This window comes from Carcharodon carcharias, chromosome 20 (assembly GCF_017639515.1).
Source record: "Carcharodon carcharias isolate sCarCar2 chromosome 20, sCarCar2.pri, whole genome shotgun sequence".
Classification (NCBI taxonomy): domain Eukaryota; kingdom Metazoa; phylum Chordata; class Chondrichthyes; order Lamniformes; family Lamnidae; genus Carcharodon; species Carcharodon carcharias.
The window spans coordinates 110726359-110749819 of record NC_054486.1 but is presented as its reverse complement, the minus strand read 5'-3'; the positions used below and the strand labels follow the sequence as shown (position 1 = coordinate 110749819).

At 46.9% G+C, this 23461-nt stretch overlaps 1 protein-coding gene across 1 annotated transcript in view; it reads left to right on the top strand.

The window, feature by feature from the left end:
* The first annotated feature begins 13252 nt into the window (after positions 1-13252).
* Positions 13253-23461, top strand: part of mthfd1b (methylenetetrahydrofolate dehydrogenase (NADP+ dependent) 1b) — a 73458-nt gene continuing 63249 nt past the window's right edge. The window contains exon 1 of the mRNA XM_041214792.1: positions 13253-13353. Within this exon, the coding sequence (XP_041070726.1) occupies positions 13316-13353 (38 nt within the window). The 5' untranslated portion in view covers positions 13253-13315. The remainder of the gene's footprint in view (positions 13354-23461) is intronic.

Sequence of the window (23461 nt, the reverse complement as noted above, 5' to 3'; positions counted from 1 at the left end):
CTTTAATTCTGCTTTTCAGACCAACAGTTGTGTCCCTTGAAAGTTACAGGGTTTTTTTTAAGATTAGTTGATATAAGTAGTTGGCAACACTTCATTGCAACATTCCTGGGGCTTTTATTGGTTATCCATCACAGATACAGCACGCTAATTTGGGAAAAGAAATCTTTCAGTATATGTATTGTCAAAGAATAAATCAGCAACTGCAGGTTATTTCAGGAAAAAGTACAATTTGTTTAGCGCTGAACAGTACAATGGCCATTGGGAGCAGATCACAATGAATCTGCTCAACGATACAGCATTCAACAAGTAATATTTATACAATTACGTGACTCCTACATATTCACACAGTGATCTTATTAACTTAAAAGCAAAAAAACTGCGGATGCTGGAAATCCAAAACAAAAACAGAATTACCTGGAAAAACTCAGCAGGTCTGGCAGCATCGGCGGAGAAGAAAAGAGTTGACGTTTCGAGTCCTCATGACCCTTCGACAGAACGAAGGGTCATGAGGACTCGAAACGTCAATTCTTTTCTTCTCCGCCGATGCTGCCAGACCTGCTGAGTTTTTCCAGGTAATTGTTTTTGTTTTGGATCTTATTAACTTGCCCTTCTTTATTCTCTTATAATTAGGTTAGCTAATTGATTTTGGTTTACCCGTAGTTTTCTTGATCATCACTTATCTCTTCTAACAATGTACTATTCATTCCATGAGATAACATCTGATCCTTTTTATCTGAGTTATAATCTTGTAACAATCAGGTAGTTATGCATCAACCGTTATCAGTGCATCCAGTTATTTCTCACAATAGGTCAGGTAGTCAGTAAGTTAACTAGGTGATTACATCAGATGCAAGACAGACAGTTTTACAAAGACAGACAGTTTATAAGACATAAAATAAAAAATAAAAAATACTTCCTGTTGAAGGGTCATGAGGACTCGAAACGTCAACTCTTTTCTTCTCCGCCGATGCTGCCAGACCTGCTGAGTTTTTCCAGGTATTTCTGTTTGTGTTCTCTATGAATATTTTCCTGGTTTTCCCACAAAGCTTACAATTTCATTTTCACATTTATCTGCAGGCACATAAGGTACAAGTTAAACATAGTCAGGATTGTTAACATTTCATGTCTTCCTCCTTCTTGTCCATGGTGGGTTTGGGTAGGCTACAGGACAACTGGGCCATTTTCTTAGCTTACTTCCTCTTACCTGTCTATTTCCTATCCTGTAATATCTTCTTTCTCAGTATCTACATTCACAAGATAACGTTGCCCTGTATCACGTCAGGCCTTGTTCCAGACTCTGTTGAATCAACCGTTCAAAATAAACATTATTTATTTTTAAACCTTTCAGCAGGGTGAAGGGTGAGGCAACACCATCACAAAGAACTCAAGGATCAAGGTCCAGTGTATACAACTCACAAAAGTTTAGACAACCATCAAGATGGTTCCAACACTGAGACAATTATAGACAATTACAGCATTAAAGGATAAATAAGCATAAATTCAGCCCATTGAATCTGTGCCGGCCAAATTACATCTATCCAGTCTAATCCCATTTGCCAGTCTTAATCTGCAGGCTGTAGGTTACCACACTCCAAGTGCATATCCAAGTATTTTTTTTCAAAAGTGGTAAAGGCTTCTCCCTCCATCTGAGTTCCAGATTCCCACCACCTTCTGAGAAAAAAAATTCTCCTCAACTCACCTCTAGTCCTTCTACCAATAACATCTATGCCCCTGATTATTAACCTCAGTGCTAACTGAGAAAGGTCCTTCCTATCCACTCTATGTAGGCCCCTCATTATTTTCTACACCTCATTTTAATCTCCCGCTAGCCTCCTCTTTTCCAAAGAAAACAAGCCCAGCCTAACCAATTTCTCCCCACAGATAAAATTCTCCATGTGTGTCAACATCGCTGCAAATCTCTGTACCTTCCCCGATGAGATCACATCCTACCTGTATTGTGGTGAGCAGAATTTTACCCAGTGCTCTAGCTGTTTGCCTAGCTCATGTTTTATACTGTTCTAGCATAACCTTCCTGCTCTAATATTGTTCCTTGTTCTTTTCCATTACCAATCTAAACCTTATGATACGATGATCACTCTTACCAAGTGTTCTGCCAAGCCCCCCCCACCCCACCCCCGCAACAGACACATGGCGCACTTAAGCCACCTCATTCCTACATCACCTATGTCAGGGGCAATGAGGGATGGGCAATAAATGCTGGGGTAGCCAGTGATGCCCACATCCCATAAATGAATTTAAAAAATCATGACCATCCTACATCCTCCTTCTTACATCTGCAAATAATTCCATATTCAATGTCCTTGTACTGACCGTTACAGGACCCTATTATTGACGGATACTGTGCAGTCTTGGAGACTGATAACATAAAGACATAAAAGGGCAAATGGGGCCCGAATTTAATGGTGAAGATGGAATCTCTGACAGTGCAGCACTCCCTCATTACTGCACTGGCAACATTTCCCTAAATCTTGTGTTCAGGTGTCTGGAGTGGGACTTTGCAGAAATAAAGCGAAGGGTCATGAGGACTCGAAACGTCAACTCTTTTCATCTCCGCCGATGCTGCCAGACCTGCTGAGTTTTTCCAGGTAATTCTGTTTTTGTTTTTTATAAAGGTTTATCCTGCTTTCTACCCTTAATTAGCACATTCCTTAGATAATATCACCACCGTCAACACCTCTTTGTCCTTTTGTCTGTGACATCTTTTGGTTATCTCCACCTATCACTGGCCCTCTATCCAGCTCTACCTGTCCCCCCCCCCCCCACCTCTTAAACCAGCTTATATTTCACCTCTTTTCTATTTTTCCTTAGTTCTGTTGAAGAGTCATACAGACTCGAAACATTAACTGTGTTCCTCTCCGCAGATGCTGCCAAACATGCTGAGTTTTACCAGGTATTTTTGTTTTTGTCTTGGATTTCCAGCGTCCGCAGTTTTTTGCTTTTAATTAAAGGTTAGGAAGGTCTTGCAAAAGTGAAAAGTGAGGACTAGACTCCCACGATGGTATTTGGTGCAGACAGCTGATGGCTCTATGGCACAGGAACATGGAGAAATCGACAATTCGTCCAAGCATTGTTCAAAGGGAAATGGGGCTGGCCAAGATTAGGAGTGATGTACCAGGTGAATCAGACGTGAGGATGCCACTGTTTGGGTGTCATCTACTAATCATGTGTTTTAACTACACCAATGGCAGAAGCAGTGTTTAAACATCTAGTTTCTGGTTCATATTAATATTTTGGAGGTAATTTTTAGTTCTGGGAAGATTAAAGGTTGATTGAGGAAAATGGGATAAATGTAATGAAAGCAGCTTGAAGATTATTACGCAGAAACAGTTGGGACCATGTTTACTTAACAGGTTAACAGCTAAAAAGGTAAAGGTCATAAAACAGAGAGCATGTTTACTTAGATAAAAGCAAAAAACTGCGGATGCTGGAAATCCAAGACAAAAACAAAAATACCTGGAAAAACTCAGCAGGTCTGACAGCATCTGCCGAGAGGAACACAGTTAACGTTTCGGGTCCGAATGACTCTTCCTTAGCTGGAGAATTGGAGACCAGCTGCCTACACTCCTTGCAAAGAAATGCAGCCCAGGGACTATTATTTTGGGAGTTAGAGCAACAATGAATTTAAAAGCATCCAGTGAGCCCTGGAAGGCTAGGTCATCATGGAGATGGGTGGTGCTTCAGAAAGTCCTAGGGCAGGTGTCATGCATGTCAAAGGTGGCACGTCAGATGATTTTGAGGGGCGCTCTCACTGCTAGTTGAAATAATGGCACAGAACGTTCGAAAGAAAAAAAATTAAATTGGCATTTACTTATTCCAAGAAGGTATGTGACATTGATAAAAGATGTACAGCATTTAAATACTAAACGCTTATGTTTTATTCATTACTGGAATATTTTGAAGTCCCAATTTGCTGCTTACATCAGAATCCCAGCATGTGGAATAGCGCGCTGCGTTTATCATCTGTTGTGATTTATTTTCACTATGAGTTGAGGTTTACGGTTGACAAAATGTCAGTTTTGAAGGAAGCCAAGTTAGATGTCCACTCATTTCAGCCTCCTTGGACAAATGGATTTGGACTTATTCAAAGGGAGTGCTCTCCGCGCTCTCTGTTGTGAAAGTGTGGTTGGTCGCACATCAAGTGTTCGACAACATTTTCAAACAAATCACAAGAAAAGGAGCAGACGAGACTGAATCGATCAAAAAGGCAGTAGCAGGATATGAGAATCAAAGCTACATTTTTAAACTCTTAACTGTCAGTAAAAATCAAACCACATCAGGAAATTACAAAATTGCACATGGCGTTGCAAAATAATGGAATCTGTTTACAGGTGGGGAATATATAAAAGAAACTTTCCTTAGCTGTTCAGAGGTTTTGTTCATTGATTTGCCAAATAAATTATTCTCTTAGCAAGTGTTTTGAATCTCAAAATTTGTCAACTTTAAAGTAAAAGTGATTGGTCCCTCACCAGGTTGTACCAAAAATTTGGGGGTCCATCCTAGGCTCATAACACGAGCGAAACCTGACAGTGCAAAACTTCTAACGGTGAGATTGTGCAGAAAGACAAGTATTAATGAGATTAGTGACAACAAACTAGCACAGAGTAGAATAATCTTCCAGTGGGTTTGTACTGCTTGGGCCAGGAGCCTAGTGGCCAGGGTTCAGTCACCTCCTTGACAGCAGGAGTTCACAGGTTTTCAAATTGGAAAACTTACTTTAGTAAGAGGACCCTGTGAAGGTTTACTGTCTCCCTCCCATGAGTTAATCTCATACAGAATCTGGCACATGCCCACTTTGGACAGCAGAGCCAACACACTACGCATTGCTTTACTCGCCCCGGTCCACCCATCAGCAGAGTACTGCTGTTCAACCTGGCTCAGGAACCAGCCCACACATGTGGTAGATATCCACCTCTGGGAAGTCATGAGGATTATTTCTGGGATGTTGAGACCCAACACAGCTGGAGTGGCATCCTGTGCTAGCACATGTTGAGCCTCCTGATGCCCACAGGGAAAACATACTCCTCAAAGATCACCATTGGCTGTAAGCTAATGAAGCACTTTCATTGACTCAGAACCTCAAAAAGAAAAGCCCATGTGCTTGCCTGAAACCCCTAGCCTATACTGTAACACACTCTGCACCCTACATACTGACCACAACCCCACATCTTGATGGAAAACCTCTGGTTGACTACAAGCATAACCAACTGCAACCTGGTAACTGATCCGAGTGGTGAAGTTCCAGGTTTTAATCTCCCACAGAAAGCCACAACAGCTTGAGGGCCAGTCAGGGAAAATATGGCCACTTTCTCCACAAGCGAAACATGAGGAACAGCTTGGATTGTGACTGTGGCCATTCAAGTCAAACTATCAGCCAAATACTGAACTCCTGTCTTGAGAAATCCATTCCTGGTGGCATCTCAACCATTCACACAATGTCACCTGTTAATCTCGACACCGAACTGTAACTGCTTCGCCAGACATTGTCAGAACTAAGGCAATTTTTTTTTTATCCTTTGACCCAGTGACAGTGAAGGAACAGTAAAATACAGGTACCAGACCCCTTATCCAGCATCCCATAACCTGTAGGACCCGAAAATGGGGTCCTGCGCTGGAAATTACAACGACCTTTTTTGAAGTACATAGATCAGTCAACATCTGCTCAGGGAGTAAAACAGGTCATAACATTTCAGATGTAACCTTCAGCTGAACTGATGATTATGAGAAAACATGTATCTTAATAAGAAATAAAGACAGAAAAATGTAGGAATGGTTGTTTTAGGCCGCAGGACCCAAAATCCGGTGTTCCATGTATCTACTGCCCTTGTCCTTCTAGATGGTAGTGATCATGGGTTTGGGAGCCTTAGTGAGATTCTGCACTGCATCTTGTAGATGGTACACTGCTGCTACTGTGTGTCAGTGGTGATGGAGTGAATGTTTGTGGATGTGGTGTCAATCAAGTGGGCTGCTTTGTCCTGGATGGTGTCAAGCTTCTTGAGTGTTGTTGGAGCTGCACTCATCCAGGCAAGTGGTCAGTATCCCATCACATTCCTGACTTGTGCCTTGTAGATGATGGACAGGATATGGGGAGACAGGAGGTGAGTTACTCACCGCAGAATTCCCAGCTAAAGGCAAAATCCTGCAGATGCTGGAAATCTGAAACAAAAACAAAAAGTACTGGAAAAACTCAGCAGGTCTGACAGCATCGGAGGAGGGAAAGACAGAGTTAATGGTTCGAGTCCATATGACTCTTCTTCAGAACTAAAGAGAAGTAAAAATATGGTGAAATATAAGCTGCTTAAGGGGGTGGGACAGGTGGAGCTGGATAGAAGGCCAGTGATAGGTGGAGGCAAAGGAGAGATTGCCAAAGATGTCATAAACAAAAGGACAAAGGGGTGTTGATGGTGATACTGGCTAAAGGAAGTGTTAATGGTGACATTAAGAGTAGAAAGCAGGATGAGCAAGTGACAGATGGCCCTAGTGGGGCTGGTGTGGGGGGAGGGGGCACTGTGGGAGAAAAGATCGAAATAGGCTAAAAGACGGGGATAAAACAATGAATAAAAATGGAAATAAATTTAAAAAATAATAATAATAAAAATAGGTAGGAATAAATATATATATAAAAATTTAAAAAATAAATATTTGAACCAAGAGGACCAAAAAGGGGTGGGGATGGAGGAGAGAGTTCATGATCTGAAGTTGTTGAACTCAGTGTTAAGTCCGGAAGGCTGTAAAGTACCTAATCGGAAGATGAGGTGCTGTTCCTCCAGTTTGCGTTGAGCTTCACTGGAACAATGCAGCAGGCCAAGGACAGACATGTGGGCATGAGAGCAGGGTGGAGTGTTGAAATGGCAAGCGACAGGGAGGTCTGGGTAATGCTTGTAAACAGACCGAAGGTGTTCCGCAAAGCGGTCACCCAGTCTGCGTTTGGTCTCTCCAATGTAGAGGAAACCGCATTGGGAGCAGTGAATGCAGTAGACTAAATTGAGGGAAGTGCAAGTGAAATGCTGCTTCACTTGAAAGGAGTGTTTGGGCCCTTGGACGGTGAGGAGAGAGGAAGTAAAGGGGCAGGTGTTGCACATTCTGCGGTCGCATGGGAAGGTGCTCTGGGAGAGGATTGAGGGGTAGGGGGTGATGGAGGAGTGGACCAGGGTGTCCCGGAGGGAATGATCCCTGCAGAATGCCGCCGGGGGAGGGGGGGGGGGGGGGTTGAAGGGAAGATGTGTTTGGTGGTGGCATCGTGCTGGAGTTGGCGGAAATGGCGGAGGATGATCCTTTGAATGCGGAGGCTGGTGGGGTGATAAGTGAGGACAAGGGGGACCCTGACATGGTTCTGGGAGGGAGAGGAAGGTGTGAGGGCAGAGGTACGGGAGATGGGTCAGACACAGTTGAGGGCCCTGTCAACCACCATGGGTGGGAAACCTTGGTTAAGGAAGAAGAAGACATGTCAGAGAAACTGGTTTTGAAGGTAGCATCATCAGAACAGATGCGACGGAGGCGAAGGAACTGAGAGAATGGGATGGAGTTCTTACAGGAAGTGGGGTGTGAGGAGCTGTAGTCGAGGTAGCTGTGGGAGTCGGTAGGCTTGTAATGGATATTGGTGAACAGTCTATCACCAGAAATTGAGACAGAGAGGTCAAGGAAGGGAAGGGAAGTCAGTGATGGACCATGTGAAAGTGATGGAGGGGTGGAAATTGGAAGGAGTCTTTCTCTGTCTTTGTCAGTCTGTCTTTCTCTCCACAGATGCTGTCAGACCTGCTGAGTTTTTCCAGCACTTTTTGTTTTTGTTACAGAATTCCCAGCCTCTGACCTGCTCTTGTAGCCACAGTATTTATATGGCTGGTCCAGTTCAGTTTCTGGTCAATGGTAACCCCCAGGATGTTGATGGTGGGGGATTCAGTGATGGTTGTTTTCTGGATGGCAAACTGTAACTAGTGGACTGCCACAGGGTTCGGTCCTTGGGCCCCAACTATTTACAGTCTATATTAATGACTTGGATTCAGGGATAGAAGGTACTGTAGCTAAATTTGCAGATTACATCAAAATAGGTGGGAAAGTAAGTTGCAATGAAGAAATAAGAAATTTACAAATGGATATGGACAGGTTAGGTGAATGGGCCAAAATTTGGCAGATGGAGGTTAATGTGGATAAGTGTGAGGTTATCCATTTTGGCTGGAAGAATAAAAAGATGATTTATTATTTAAATGGAGAGAAACTTCAGAATGCTTCAATGCCGAGGGATCTGGGTGTCCTCGTGCATGAATCGCTGAAAGCTAGTATGCAGATACAGCAGATAATAAGGAAGACAAATGGAATTTTTGCATTTTTTGCTAAAGGAATAGAGTATAAAAATAGGGAAGTGTTGTTGCAACTGTACAAGGCATTGGTGAGACCGTACCTGGAGTACTGTGCACAGTTTTGGTCCCCTTACTTGAGGAAGGATGTAGTTGCATTGGAGGCGGTTCAGAGGAGGTTCACTAGATCGATTCCAGAGATGTGGGGCTTGTCTTGTGAGGAGAGATTGAGCAGGTTAGGCCTATACTTGCTAGAGTTTAGAAGGATGAGAGGAGATCTAATTGAGGTATATAAGATACTAAAGGGGATAGACAAAGTAGATGTGGAGCAGATGTTTCCCTTTCTGGGTCATTCTAGAATGAGAGGCCATAGTTTTAGGCTAACGGGTGGTAGATTTAAATCAGAGATGAGGAGGAATTACTTTTCTCAAAGGGTGGTGAATCTGTGGAATTCACTACCTCAGAGTGCAGTGGATGCCGGGACACTGAATAAATTTAAGGAGGAGATAGACAGATTTTTAATTAGTGACGGGTTGAAAGGTTAAGGGGAGAGGGCGGGAAATTGGAGTTGAGGCCGAAATGAGAACTGCCATGATCGTATTGAATGGAGGGGCAGGCTCGAGGGGCTGAATTGCCTGCTCCTGCTCCTAGTTCTTATGTTCTTATGTAATGCCATTGAATGTCAAGGGGTGATGATTAAGTCTCTCTTGTTGGGGATGGTCATTGCCTGGCACTTGTGTAGCACAAATGTTACTTGCCACTTGTCAGCCCAAGCCTGGATATTGTCCAGGTCTTGCTTCATATGGACACAGGCTGCTTCAGTTCAATTTACCCGAAGTCCAGTTGGGTTGTGTTTGCTTCATTAGTTGGAATGAAAGGAGATGTAGTTGCACTTTAAGAAAAAAAATCTTACGATTCTTTACACAAGGAGTTGCACAATTCTGGAGACTGGCCACTACAACAACTAGCAGCAGTGCTGTAAACAATAAGCCTTAGTGTAGTCGTATGATGCCCACATGGGCCCCTGCACCCCATTGTCTATCTCTCTCAGCAATTTGCTCAGACCCTTCTTGAAGGCTTGTAGCCTTTAAGATGTGATGTTAAACCGAAGCCCCAAATGCCCTCTCATATGAACATAAAAAATCCCAAAGCACTATTTGAAAGAAGAGTAGAGGAGTTTGTATACAAAAGTAAAATACTGCAGAAATCTGAAATAAAAATGCTGGAAATAATCAGCAGGTCAGGCAGATTATCTGGTCAATATCTCATCACTGTTTGTGGGAGTTTGCTGTGCACAAGTATAGGCTGTTGCATTTCCTGTATTGCAACAGTGAATGCTAGTCTGTGAAATTCTCTTCCCCAGAGAGCAGTGGAGGCTGGGTCATTGAATGTATTTAAGGCTGAGTTAGATTTTTGATTGACAAGGGAGTGGAGGTTATGGGGGAGGGGACAGAATAGTGGAGTTGAGACCACAATCAGATCAGTCATGATCTGATCGAATGATGGAGCAGTCTTGAGAAGCTGAATGGCCTACTCTTGCTCCTAATTCTTTGTTCTTGCTCTTGACTACACTTTAAAAGTACTTCATTGGCTGTAAAGCGCTTTGGGACATCCTGGGCTCATGAAAGGTACTATATAAATGCAGGTTCCTCCTTCCTTTTGTACCTATCCCTCACTTACCATGATCACCATTCAACAGTTGATAACCCTCTGTAACGCATACCTGCTTCCTGGTATCCAGCCTAGCTCATGTATTTTACAAGCAAGTCTTTTAGTTTTATTAATCATTGCCACTTAGAATATGGCTGTGGAATTGGACTCCATAGCACCGGCAGCACCAATGTTACAGAAAACCCAAAGTGAAATAATGGCAGCCAGAAGGGTGTGGCACACCGTGACTGACAGTTTATGGGATTGCCAGAACCATGTAGGGTGGTGGATTTACAGAGTTTACAGGAAGAGCTAATCAGGAAGCGAGCATAGATCTCATGACCTGTCTGTGCAGCACTCTGACACTGGGAGGATTCTGCCTGTACTGCAATGGAAGCCGAGACATACACAGGCTCTCCAGTACGGGTGCTGGATTTGCCACCATTCTACACTGGAAAGGCTGCTCCCCAAGATCTGCCTGAAATCCACAGCCAAGCTGGTGCCAGATTCCTCCATGACAGCGATAACAGAACTCTGAAGGGTCCTACGGACTTGAAACGTTAACTTTGTTTCTCTCTCCACAGACGCTGCCAGGCCTGCTGAGTTGTTCCAGCATTTCCTGTTTTTATTTCAGATTTCCAGCATCTGCAGTATGTTACTTTTATTACAACAGATTGTCTGGCAGGTCAGACCAAGCATGTTAGTTTTCATGTCCCAACAGCCTTTTCCTGTAGGCTGCCCCATCCAAGTCCTTATCTCAATGCAGTGTCCTGCAGCAGACCCTGTGTGCAAACTCACTCTCCAGTCAGCTAGCACACAAACTGCTCATTCTCCCAGCTTTGCTGCAGCCCCCCTCACATCCGGGGACTCAGCACTTGTGTCATGCGTGTTTTTGCCTTTTGAGTGTGCAACCTGTTCCACACTGAGACGAGGACACAGCATGGAGTTTGCATGCTGTCTGCCCCAATGGGACCTCGACAACCCATCCCTCCTCCAAATCTGCCAGATGAAAGCCCCCAGTTATACCAGGATGATGTAAAGGCAAAATAATGCAGATGTTCTAAATCTGAGATAAGAACAAAAAAAATGCTGGAAATGCTCAGCAGGACAGGCAGCATCCGTGGAGGGAGGGAGAGGGAGAGAGAGAGAGAGAGAGACAGGGAGGGAGGGAGAGAGAAAGACAGAGGGAAAGGGAGAGGGGAGAGAGAGAAGAGGGAGGGAGAGGGGGAGAGGGAGAGGGAGGGGGAGGGGGAGAGAGAGGGGGAGGGAGGGGAGAGGGAGGGGCAGGGAGGGGGAGGGGGAGAGGGAGGGGGAGGGAGGGGAGAGGGAGGGGCAGGGAGGGGGAGGGGGAGAGGGAGGGAGGGGTGGGGAGGGGGGAGAGGGAGAGGGGTGGGGGGAGAGAGGGAGAGGGACGAGGGGGTGGAGGGAGGGGGAGGGGGAGGGGAGAGGGAGGGTGGGGGAGAGGGAGGGAGGGAGGGAGGGGGAGAGAGGGGGAGAGGTAGGGAGAGGGAGGGAGGGAGGGGGGAGAGGCAGGGAGAGGGAGAGAGGGAGGGGGGAGAGAGGGAGAGGGACGAGGGGGTGGAGGGAGGGGGAGGGGGAGGGGAGAGGGAGGGGGAGGGTGGGGGAGAGGTAGGGAGAGGGAGGGAGGGAGGGGGAGAGAGGGGGGAGAGGTAGAGAGAGGGAGGGAGGGAGGGGGAGAGAGAGGGGGAGGGAGAGGGAGAGGGAGGGGGAGGGGGAGAGAGAGGGGGAGGGAGGGGAGAGGGAGGGGCAGGGAGGGGGAGGGGGAGAGGGAGGGAGGGGTGGGGAGGGGGGAGAGGGAGAGGGGTGGGGGGAGAGAGGGAGAGGGACGAGGGGGTGGAGGGAGGGGGAGGGGAGAGGGAGGGGGAGGGTGGGGGAGAGGTAGGGAGAGGGAGGGAGGGGGAGGGGGAGGGGAGAGGGAGGGGGAGGGTGGGGGAGAGGTGGGGAGGGGGGAGAGGGAGAGGGGTGGGGGGAGAGAGGGAGAGGGACGAGGGGGTGGAGGGAGGGGGAGGGGGAGAGGGAGGGAGGGGTGGGGAGGGGGGAGAGGGAGAGGGGTGGGGGGAGAGAGGGAGAGGGACGAGGGGGTGGAGGGAGGGGGAGGGGGAGGGGAGAGGGAGGGGGAGGGGGAGGGAGGGAGGGAGGGGAGGGAGGGGGGAGAGGTAGGGAGAGGGAGGGAGGGAGGGGGAGAGAGGGGGGAGAGGTAGGGAGAGGGAGGGAGGGAGGGGGAGAGAGGGGGGGAGGGAGGGGAGAGGGAGGGGCAGGGAGGGGGAGGGGGAGAGAGAGGGGGAGGGAGGGAGGGAGGGGGAGAGAGGGGGGGAGGGAGGGGAGAGGGGGGGAGGGAGGGGAGAGGGAGGGGCAGGGAGGGGGAGAGAGGGGGGAGAGGTAGGAGAGGGAGGGAGGGAGGGGGAGAGAGGGGGGGAGGGAGGGGAGAGGGAGGGGCAGGGAGGGGGAGGGGGAGAGAGAGGGGGAGGGAGGGAGGGAGGGGGAGAGAGGGGGGGAGGGAGGGGAGAGGGAGGGGCAGGGAGGGGGAGGGGGAGAGAGAGGGGGAGGGAGGGAGGGAGGGGGAGAGAGGGGGGGAGGGAGGGGAGAGGGAGGGGCAGGGAGGGGGAGGGGGAGAGAGAGCGGGAGGGAGGGGAGAGGGAGGGGCAGGGAGGGGGAGGGGGAGAGGGAGGGAGGGGTGGGGAGGGGGGAGAGGGAGAGGGGTGGGGGGAGAGAGGGAGAGGGACGAGGGGGTGGAGGGAGGGGGAGGGAGAGGGAGGGAGGGAGGGGGAGGGGGAGGGAGGGGGGAGAGGCAGGGAGAGGGAGGGAGGGAGGGGGAGAGAGAGGGGGAGGGAGAGGGAGGGGGAGGGAGGGGGAGGGGGAGAGGGAGGGAGGGAGGGAGGGGGAGGGAGGGGGGAGAGGCAGGGAGAGGGAGAGGGAGGGGGAGGGGTAGCTAATGCTTCAGGGCCAGGTGACCTTTCACCAACCCCAGGGTGGGCAGTGATTCTCCAGCTGTTACTGCAGGACCTGCCTGTGACGCTGCAAAAACTCATGGGGAGTGATTGGGAAATAAAAGTAGGTCAACATCTGGAAAAGGGCCATGAGGCCATTACTGAGGGGCGCGGCCTAGATTGGGGGCGGGGCTGAAAGGGGCGGGGCCTACACCAGGGGGCGCGGTTGGCTCTTCTGGGATGGGACGCGCTGGACAGTGATTGGACGCAGCCGAAGGGGTGGGGGGGGGGGTGGGGTTGGCTCCCCTGCGCGGTGATTGGTGGAGAGCTGAGTGGGTGGGGTCTGGCTGTGCGCGGGCGGCCTTGGTTCTTTGGCGCTCAGTCCTGGCGGCAGCGCAATCCGAGATGGCAGCGACAGTCTTGAGGGGCAAGGAACTGGCGGCGTAAGTGTGGAATGGAGCAGGGGGAATAATCGGGGGCGAGGGTTTAAATCAGACTGGTCTTCCCCCTCCCCCATTACTTTCACTGTGATGAATGTAGAGTTTTACCTCAGCGGAAAGTCCAGCTCGTGCAGGTGCTCCGCTCTAACTACTACAATTTAGTTGCCTCCTCCCCGCCGCCATGGGGCGCTTTGTGGGGTCTCGCGCGGTCGGCACGTGACTGGCTGACAGGAGTTCGCGCCCGACCCCGCCACCTGGCACTGACCCCGCCCCCTGGCATGAGGCCCTGCCCCTTTTCTGCCCGGTCCCGCCCCTTTGCCCCTGGGCATGCGCATCAGCCTGGGTGCATTTAGATTGCGCCTTTCACATCCCCAGAACGTCGTAAAGCGCTTTACAGTATCTAATAAATTGCATTTGAAATGCTGCCACTTTTTCTTGTTCCAACCAGCCAAATTGTGCAGAGCAAGATCCCACAAACAGCCAAATGAGTTGAGCTGATCTGGTGTTGGTTGGAGGAGGTGGGGGGTGGGGGTGGAATGTTGTCCGGGGGGATGTGGTCAAACCTTTGCATCCCACTGTCTGGGCAGAAGGTGCTCCTGGCACTGCAGCACCCTCCTCTTTACTGCAGCAAAGAAGCCAGCCTGGATTCTGGAGTAGGGCTTATCCCTCACTGTGTTTGGATGCAGAGCTGGGAGAGTAAGTGCCGAGTCCAGCCCACACATCCTAGGAATGGTTGCAGCTCCAACTTGACGACAATGCAAAGCATTCCCCCCATAAGTATTGGTAGAAAGGGATAGAATAATTTATAAAAACAAAAAACTGCGGATGCTGGAAATCCAAAACAACAACAATTACCTGGAAAAACTCAGCAGGTCTGGCAGCATCGGCGGAGAAGATAAGAGTTGACGTTTCGAGTCCTCTGTTCTGTCGAAGGGTCATGAGGACTCGAAACGTCAGCTCTTTTCTTCTCCGCCGATGCTGCCAGACCTGCTGAGTTTTTCCAGGTAATTCTGTATTTGTATAGAATAATTTATTACTGCTCAGAATCCAGTTTGAGGTCAGAGAACCTGAGGAGCGACATAAAAGGAGACATGATGGCAGGAGAGGGGGTTCTAGAAAAGGCCATGGTAGTGATGGGCCCAAGATCTGGAGCAGCAGTCAAAAGGTGCTTGAGTGGTCGATCCGGTTACATCAACCTGATTACATTAGCGAGATAAGGATAGAAATGCCCTGGTAATAAACAGGAGATAGAGGGAAACCATGAGGAGCGAGGCAGTGGTGGGATACACTTGACATAAGCAAAGTTGAGTCGGCTTGGAACACTCATGGGCTGATGTGCAAGTTTAGAGGCAGGAGTGGAAGGCGAGTGAGTCTAGAAGCTATCAGAAACACACTGCTGGGCATACGCCCAATAGAACGAAGAGCAAGGAGCCGGACAGGCTCCGCTGGGGAGCCGAGCAGTGGTTGCGAAGTGGGTTACCATAAATTCCCAGAGCGATGGAGAAACAGGTTATGGCCCACAGTGGGAACCAGACTCTAAGTGAAGCAGAAAATCCAGGAGGATAGTCACATGGTTAGCAGATAATAGCAATAGGGTAGACAAAGTCAGACTCACAGCAACAATGTCTTGCGTTCATATAGCCCTTGAGTAAAATATTACGAGGTTTTTCACAGGAACGATTATCAAACTGTCATTCACTGATCCACGTGAGGAGATATTAGTGGACAAAAACAGAATTACCTGGAAAAACTCAGCAGGTCTGTCAGCTTCGGCGGAGAAGAAAAGAGTTGACGTTTCGAGTCCTCATGACCCTTCAACAGAACTGGGAGAATCCAAGGACAGGGGTGAAATATAAGCTGGTTTAAGGTGGTGGGGGGAGAGAATGGGGGGGGGGCTGTGGTTGTAGGGACAAGCAAGCAATGATAGGAGCAGATAATCAAAAGTTGTCACAGACAAAAGAACACAGAGGTGTTGAAGGTGGTGATATTATCTAAACGAATGTGCTAATTAAGAATGGATGGTAGGGCACTCAACGTACAGCTCTAGTGGGGGTGGGTTGGAAAGACTAGCGGGGCATAAAAGATTTAAAAATAATGGAAATAGGTGGGAAAAGAAAAATCTATATAAACTATTGGAAAAAACAAAAGGAAGGGGGAAGAAACAGAAAGGGGGTGGGGATGGAGGAGGGAGTTCAAGATCTAAAATTGTTGAATTCAATATTCAGTCCGGAAGGCTGTAAAGTGCCTAGTCGGAAGATGAGGTGCTGTTCCTCCAGTTTGCGTTGGGCTTCACTGGAACAATGCAGCAAGCCAAGGACAGACATGTGGGCAAGAGAGCAGGGTGGAGTGTTAAAATGGCAAGCGACAGGGAGGTTTGGGTCATTCTTGCGGACAGACTGCAGGTGTTCTGCAAAGTGGTCGCCCAGTTTATGTTTGGTCTCTCCAATGTAGAGGAGATATTAGGGGAGATGGCCAAAGGATCAGTCAAAGAGGTAGATTTTACGAGCATCTTAAAAGAGGAAGGAGAAGCAGAGAGATCTAGGGAGATAATTCCAGAGTTTAGTGCCCAGGCAACTGAGTTTAACAGTTTGGTTCTGTGGAGAAACAGTCCTGAAGTCCAGAGAAGTTTAGGAATTTCAGAGTCAAATTTGAACAGAGATTCTGTGCTCACTGATTGGAGCAGAGAGCAGGTGTGGTTGACAGCAGGGCAATGGGCTCAGGTAACATAAAACCCGCAGCTTGAACCTGTCGTTCAGGATAAAATGCACTCACTATTTAAGCCAGGTAAACTGAAAAGGCTGGAAGGGATGAGACTTGGGGGAGAGAGGGCAACTGATCGCCAAGGATCTGACCAGGGAACTACCAGCGTAGGAGCCATTTTGTAATCCAGGGTTTTACAGGAGACTCCACAGTGCATATCTGATGTGTCTTCCTCCAGCAGGCAGCCAACACCATCACATTGAGATGTGTCAGCCACGTTCTCTGAAATGTCTTACACTTTGCTCTCTGCAATACAGGCACTCCTTACACCAAGATGAAGTCAAATTACGAGGAGCACTTACACAAAGTAGGGCTGTATTCCCTGGAATTTCGAAGGTTATGGGGTGATTTGGTCAAAATTTTCACAACATTAAGGGGAACAGATAGTTTCTCTCTATCGATCCTATTTCCGCTGATTGTGGAGTCTGTGACTAGGGGACAGTGTCTTAAAAATGAGAGCCAGACATTTCAGGAGTGGAATTAGGAAACATCTCTTCACACACAGACTGCGAGAAGTTTAACTTCTGCAAATGGGAATTGATGGTCTATCAATTGTTAATTCTGAATCTGAGATTGATAGATTTTTGTTACCCAAAGGTTGGTATATGGAGTTAGGTGGCAAATCAGTCACGATCTCACTGGTGGAAAAGGCTTAAAAAGCTAAATAACCTCCTTCTGTTCCGAATTTCCAAGTCACCCGCTCCTAAGCTCTGGTGTTTTCTCGATGCCTCTGCGAAAGGCGGAGGGTATTTTCCTGTGTTTCTATAAACGTGATGAGCAACGTGTTGAATGACACCAGGAAGAACTCTGCTGCTCTTTAGTACTCTGGGATCTCTAACATTTAGTTCGATGGACCTCTGTTTAACTTCTCCTCTGAAAGACAGTGCAGTCTCCACCAGTTGCACTGTGTCTATATTGGGCAAGTGACACAGAGGTTTTGCTATTACTGTACCATTGGGATCGATTACAAAGGAGCTACTTAAACCATGTTAAACATATCAGCTCTCTTGGGCAGTTCAGAGTAACCCTCCATCTTCCTGTGGCTGTTACTGTGTACCCTGCAGCACTGTTTGTAATTCAGAAACTTTAAAATTAGCAAGGGCAGGGTTCGTTGGATTATTTTAATGTCATTCCGTTGAGTGAAATTAAGACACTAGTTAGTAACGTGGTTAAAAATAAACTTAAAATGCAAGCTTGCCGATCCCTTGGATTGTGAACCAAGAACTGTTAGCCCAACAAATATCAAACCGTTTCTTCCCAGAAAAATAGTATTTTTGTTGAGGATTGATCAATTAAGAAATTAGTCAGTGAAGAACCCAACCAGCCCAATTCTTTCACATGACTTTGGAGGGAGCAGATTACTCTTACAAAACTTATCAGGGTTCACTACAGAAAGCGGGCAACTTTAACACCAACGGATGTTAATACAACGGATGACACGAACATTGGTGGGGTGGTAAACAGTGAGAAGGATAGCCTTAGATTACAGGAGGATATAGATGGGCTGGTCAGATGGGCTGATCAGTGACAAATGGAATTTAATCTGGAGAAGTGTGAGGTGATGCACTTGGGCAGGACAAACAAGGTACGGGAATACACGATGAATCGTAGGACCCTGGGAAGTACCGAGGATCAGAGGGACCTTGGTGTGCATGTCCACTGGTCCCTTAAGTTAGCAGGACAGGTGGATAAGGTGGTTAAGAAGGCATATGGGATACTTGCCTTTATTAGCTGAGGCATAGAATATAAGAGCAGGGAGGTTATGCTGGAACTGTATAAAACGCTGGTTAGGCCACAGCTAGAGTATTGCGTGCAGTTCTGGAATCCACATTATAGGAAGGATGTGATTATACTAGAGAGAGTGCAGAGGAGATTTACCAGGATGTTGCCTGGGCTGGAGAGTTTTAGTAATGAGGAGAGATTGGATAGACTGGGGTTATTTTCCCTGGAGCAGAGGAGATTGAGGGGTGATATGATTGAGGTGTATAAAGTTATGAGGGGCATAGAAAGGAACTTTTCCCCTTGGTGGAGGGATCAATAACCAGGGGGCATAGATTTAAGGTAAGGGGCAGGAGGTTTAGAGGGGATGTGAGGAAGAATTTTTTCACCCAGAGGGTGGTGGGAATCTGGAACTCTCTGCCTGAAAGGGGTAGAGGCAGAAACCCTCATAACATTTAAGAAGTATTTGGGTGTGCACTTGCGATGCCATGGTATACAAGGCTACGGGCCTAGTGCTGGAAAATGGGATTAGAATAGTCAGGTACTTGTTTGTCCGGCGCAGAGTTGATGGGCCGAAGGGCCTTTTTCTTTGCTGTAGGCCTCTATGACCAACGCTCCTGCTATATGTACTGGGAACTATACCTCAATAACCCAGCACCCCCAGCCCAGGTTACATGCCTGGAATTGATTTTTGAATCCACAACCTTCTAAGACAGCAACAAGTACGGCGAGTTTACCCCAAGTGACAGAATGTACCCCTCCGCGGAAACAGAGCAGACAGAAGGATAGAATCCTGGTTAGACTTCAGGCCTTCCTGTTTTTGTGACACCGGGGTGAATCTTTGCAGGTGGGCAATGCTGCAATGGGTTAAAGGTAACACTCTTTCAGCCCCGGATCAGAAAGCGTGGATTCTGGCCTCATCCCAGAGACTTGATTACATAATCCAGGCTGACGCTTCCAGTGCGACACTGATGGAGTGCTGAACTGTCAGAGGTACATCTTTCAGATGATATGTTCAACCCCATCCAGCCTCTTGGGAGGATGTAAAAGATTTCATGGCACTATTTTGAAGAAAAACAGTTCTTGTGCCCTGGCTAATATTTGTACCTCTACCAAGACCACGAAAACAAATGTATCACATTGCTGTTTGCGGGATCTTGCTGTGCGCAAATTGGCTGCTGCATTTCCTACATTAGAACAATGACGGCATTCCAAAAGTAATTCATTGACTGTAAAGTGCTTTGGGACATCCTAAAGCCATGAAAGGTGCTGTCGAAATACTCTTTCGTACCAAGTTGGTCTGAGCTGATTTGGCTGAATCAGTGTAGATGAGGAGGACTCTGAGATGGCTCTTTGTTTCCACACGTATCCTGCGCGCTGGATCGAGCCGTGTCACGTGAAGAGTGAACGCCGGGTTGAGGCGCTGCAGAGAAAACAAAGAGCCATAATCCAGCAAAAAGTCCAACTCTGAGAGTGAGGAGAGGAGGAAACTTCATGTGAACAATTCCAAAACTGCCTTCACAGAGCTGGTGTTTTATGGAGAATGAACTTTGAAGTTATTTTTCTTTTCTTTGCCTGGTGCTGGTGTTAATTTTTCCATGCTTAGTCCATAACATGTCTTTTAAACAGTTTGGGATAATGTTTTTGTAAGATTACAAAGTTGATCTTTTACCTCGATCTGTGGGTCTCGCTGTTTACTGAAGTTGCCTTTCACATATGGGTCTGTTCACCCACCTAGGGGAACAAAGCAGCCAGAGCAGAGTGTCCCATGTCTGTCAGAAATACTTCACTCAGCCTGGTTGTGCTCCTGGAACCTGGCAGATTTAATTTTTCAAAACTACTATCATGCAAACCCACTGACGCCACGTTTGACTGGTCCAATCATGTTTCATTAAGCACAGGATCCCAAAAAGCTGATGAACTGCAAAAAGGGAACAAGGAGAGTATAGAAAATATAGGGGACAATAACAAAAGAAAGAGAATTTGCATATGGCGCCTTTGACAACCTCAGGATGTCGCAAAGCACTTTACAGCCAATGAAGCGCTTTTTGAAGTGCACTTGCTGTTGTAATGTAGGAAACGTGGCTGCCAATTTGCACACAGCAAGATCCCACTAACAGAAATGTGATCATGACCAGTGATGTGGATTAAGGTATATATATTGACCCAGACGTGGGGGATAACTCTTCTCTGGTACATTAGCCATGGGCGGGTGTAAAAGATCCCGAGAGGACACACGGGGCCTCAGACAGAAAGCTGGATTAGTATTCATTAAATTAGGGGAGATGGTGGTATAGTGGTAATGTCATTGGATTAGTAATCCAGAGACCCAGGTTAATGCTCTAGGGACCCAGGTTCAAATCCCACCACGGCAGCTGGTGGAATTTGAATTCTGTTAAGAAATCTGGAATATAAAACTAGTCTCGGCAATGGTGAAACTATCATTGATTGTTGTAAAAACCCACCTGGTTCCCGAACATCCTTCAGGGAAGGAAATCTCCTGGCCTGGCCTACATGTGGACTCCAGATCCACAGTAATGTGGTTGATACTTAACTGCCCTCTGCAATGGCCTAGCAAGCCACTCCATTCAAGGGCAATTAGGGATGGGCAATAAATGTTGGCCTTGCCGGTGGCACCCACAGCCCATGAAAGAATAAAGAAAAAAATATATATTGTTGTGATCCCAGCTGACCTTACCCCCGTCAAGCCTGATTCCAGAGTGGAACCCAGCTTGATAGATCCTAACTTTTAATTTAAAAGCAAAAAACTGCGGATGCTGGAAATCCAAAACAAAAATAAAAATACCTGGAAAAACTCAGCAGGTCTGGCAGCATCTGCGGAGAGGAACACTGTTAACGTTTCTAGTCCGTATGACTCTTCAACAGAAGGGACTCAACGTTAACTGTGTTCCTCTCCGCAGATGCTGTCAGACCTGCTGAGTTTTTCCAGGTATTTTTATTTTTTTTTTCTAACTTTTAATTTGTTTGTTTAGAAATGTGGAGAGTAGCTACTGAGCAGAGTCACAGGAGTCAGCTGATGAACTTTTAACAAAAGCATAAAACATTTATTGAACAAGAAGAGATGAACTATATTACAATATTGCTTCACCCACAATGATACCTTTACAGATTTGTAAGGATAACACAAGTTACAAAAGCTATCTTCTTCTCTAATGTTCACAGTAAGTACACAGTCCATGTCAACCAATAGGCACTCCATGGTCATACACACCACATTCTGAAATCAAGTGACAGATGCCACCTCAACTAGATACAATAGATCTCTGATCAACTCCACCCCCGCCCCTCCCTCCAAACTCCACTTTCTGAGAACTCACCTTGGAATCTTCTCCCTAACTGATGTTTTCTCTCCGCAAGGATTCACCTCCAGGGTTTCGAACTCTCCTTCCAATGTTCCTCTTCCCTGGGTCACCACATGCATTCAAGCTGTCTTCCACACACACTCTCTCGCTGACTCAGCTGTCAATAGTACACCACTGCTTCACATGCCCTTACCAAAGAATCACAGACCTTAGTTGTCTCTTTGGACCTTCTTGCCTTTTGCAAGCTGTTCTCACTTTAAATCTGTTTTCTGCAGCTTTTGTCTCTTTAAATCTGAAGCTTGGAGCCTTTCTGCTCCTCGCTCTTAACTTCACTTAACAGGATCTTTTTCCAGGTTCCTGTCCTTCCTTCACTAGAAGGTCTGCATGGGACTTTCCCCTGTTTCTGTCTCATTCCTTTGGCCGTGGACCTTTTTGGTTCTTTTGGGAAATCTGCTCTCACTCTGCAGTTCCTTCTCCCAGTGTCCAGTCTCTCTGCAGTCCTAGCTTCAAACTGAACTCAAAACTGCTGTTTCTTTAGTTCTTTTGTGTGTGTCTGTAGGAGGGACCTGCCTCTCTGGACTCTTGCTAGGCAACAGCCCAGTTTCTCTACTCTTGTTTGTTTAACTTAGCTGGCACGGTCGTAAAACTCATTAGAGATACAGGCACCTTTTTAAAGTGAAACTAAAACTCAATTTGTCTTTCCTTAACACACACACAGAAATTCAAATCAAACTTAGACATTAAAGCTAAACCTCATTCCTAACACCTACAAATACCAATATAACTTACTTAAACTATCTCTATTTCCTAACAATATCTGGAGCAAAAGATATGTGTGGTGGGATGTTGGAGTATGGACTAGTGAGGAGAACAGGGAAGCAGCAGGATTGCCATGTGGTTTATTTGTGATTATTTTGACCAGTTGAATGGTAATGGATGAGTTGAGAAAGGAGTGTGAGGTAGATGAATGCTAAAGTATGCTCACAGCTTAAGGGAAGTATGAAGGATGTAGACAGAGTTGCAGTAGCCACTGGATTTAGGGATAGAATTCCAAAGTGTGGGATCTAAATAGGATGGAGAATAGTCATTTGGTAGTACATAACTTGAGCATTGCTGAAAAAAGAGACCTGTTGAAGCTTTTTGTCTTGCATTCATCAGGACACTTTGCAAAAATGTCCATATAAGGGGAAAACAACAATTTATACTGCATGTGAAGAGAGTGCTGATTGGTTGGCAAGTGGACTCTGATTGGTAGAGGCATTACCATGGAGAATGCACCAGAGATCATGACTGACAGTTAACTGCCAACCATTGTTTGAAATGTAAACCAGGCAGCTTGATCCTGATTTTTTTAACTGTAGAATTTTTTGCACATTTTAATGATGGAGGCACAGCTTCTCCATAGTGCTGAGTAAGGATGAATCTGCTCTGTAGGTGGACTCCACCATCGGTAGGACAGAATTAACTCCTCATGAAATTGTATTAGTTGCAGGCTCCTGATGTGTTTTCAGTGATAGTGTTGACAGTTGAATGTTTTGCCTGACATACATGATGACAGTTATGAGTTCTTGTTATGCTCTCCAGGACTTCTTTGTCACCAAGATCATGACCATTCAGTCAGCCCTCTGTCATTTTCCTCAATTCCTCTAGCCCACCAGACCAAACTTCCTCTAAATGCCCTACCCGAGCCGTGAACTCTCATCTTTCTCTACTTTCTCTCCTATCTCCCCATCATACTCCTCCTGAGCTCATCTTGTCCATCAGACTCATCTCCTGTTCTCGCAATCCTACTCCCCACTAAACTGCTGACCACCCAATTTCCCCTCCTGGTCCTCATGTTAGCCGATATCGTTCATGGTTCTCTCTTTTCAGGCGTTGTCCCTCTCTCATTTTTAAATCTGCTATTATCATCCCTCTCCTGAAATAAATCTAATCTTGACCTCCACCCACTTTGCAAACTATCATCTCCTCTCCAACCTGCCCTTTCCTCTTCTTGAACATGTCATCACCTCCCAAATCTGTGCCCATCTTTCCTGGAATTCCATGTTTGAATCCTTCCAATCAGGTTTCTTCCCTGCCATAGTACCAAAATGGGAGTGTGCAGAGCACAGACTGATCAGGATCTGGCTGCTTTGTTTAATTGACTGCTAAAGTTGGAATTTAGTGCTAATGGGGGGGATGGGGATGTTGCTTATTCTTTTTGTTTTACCTCCAGTAGTTGGTTGAGTGTTTTTCTTTCCTTCCAAAGTGAGGAGACTGTAACTGGCGCTTACTAAGTTAGTAACTAATTAAATAAGGAAGTTTAAACA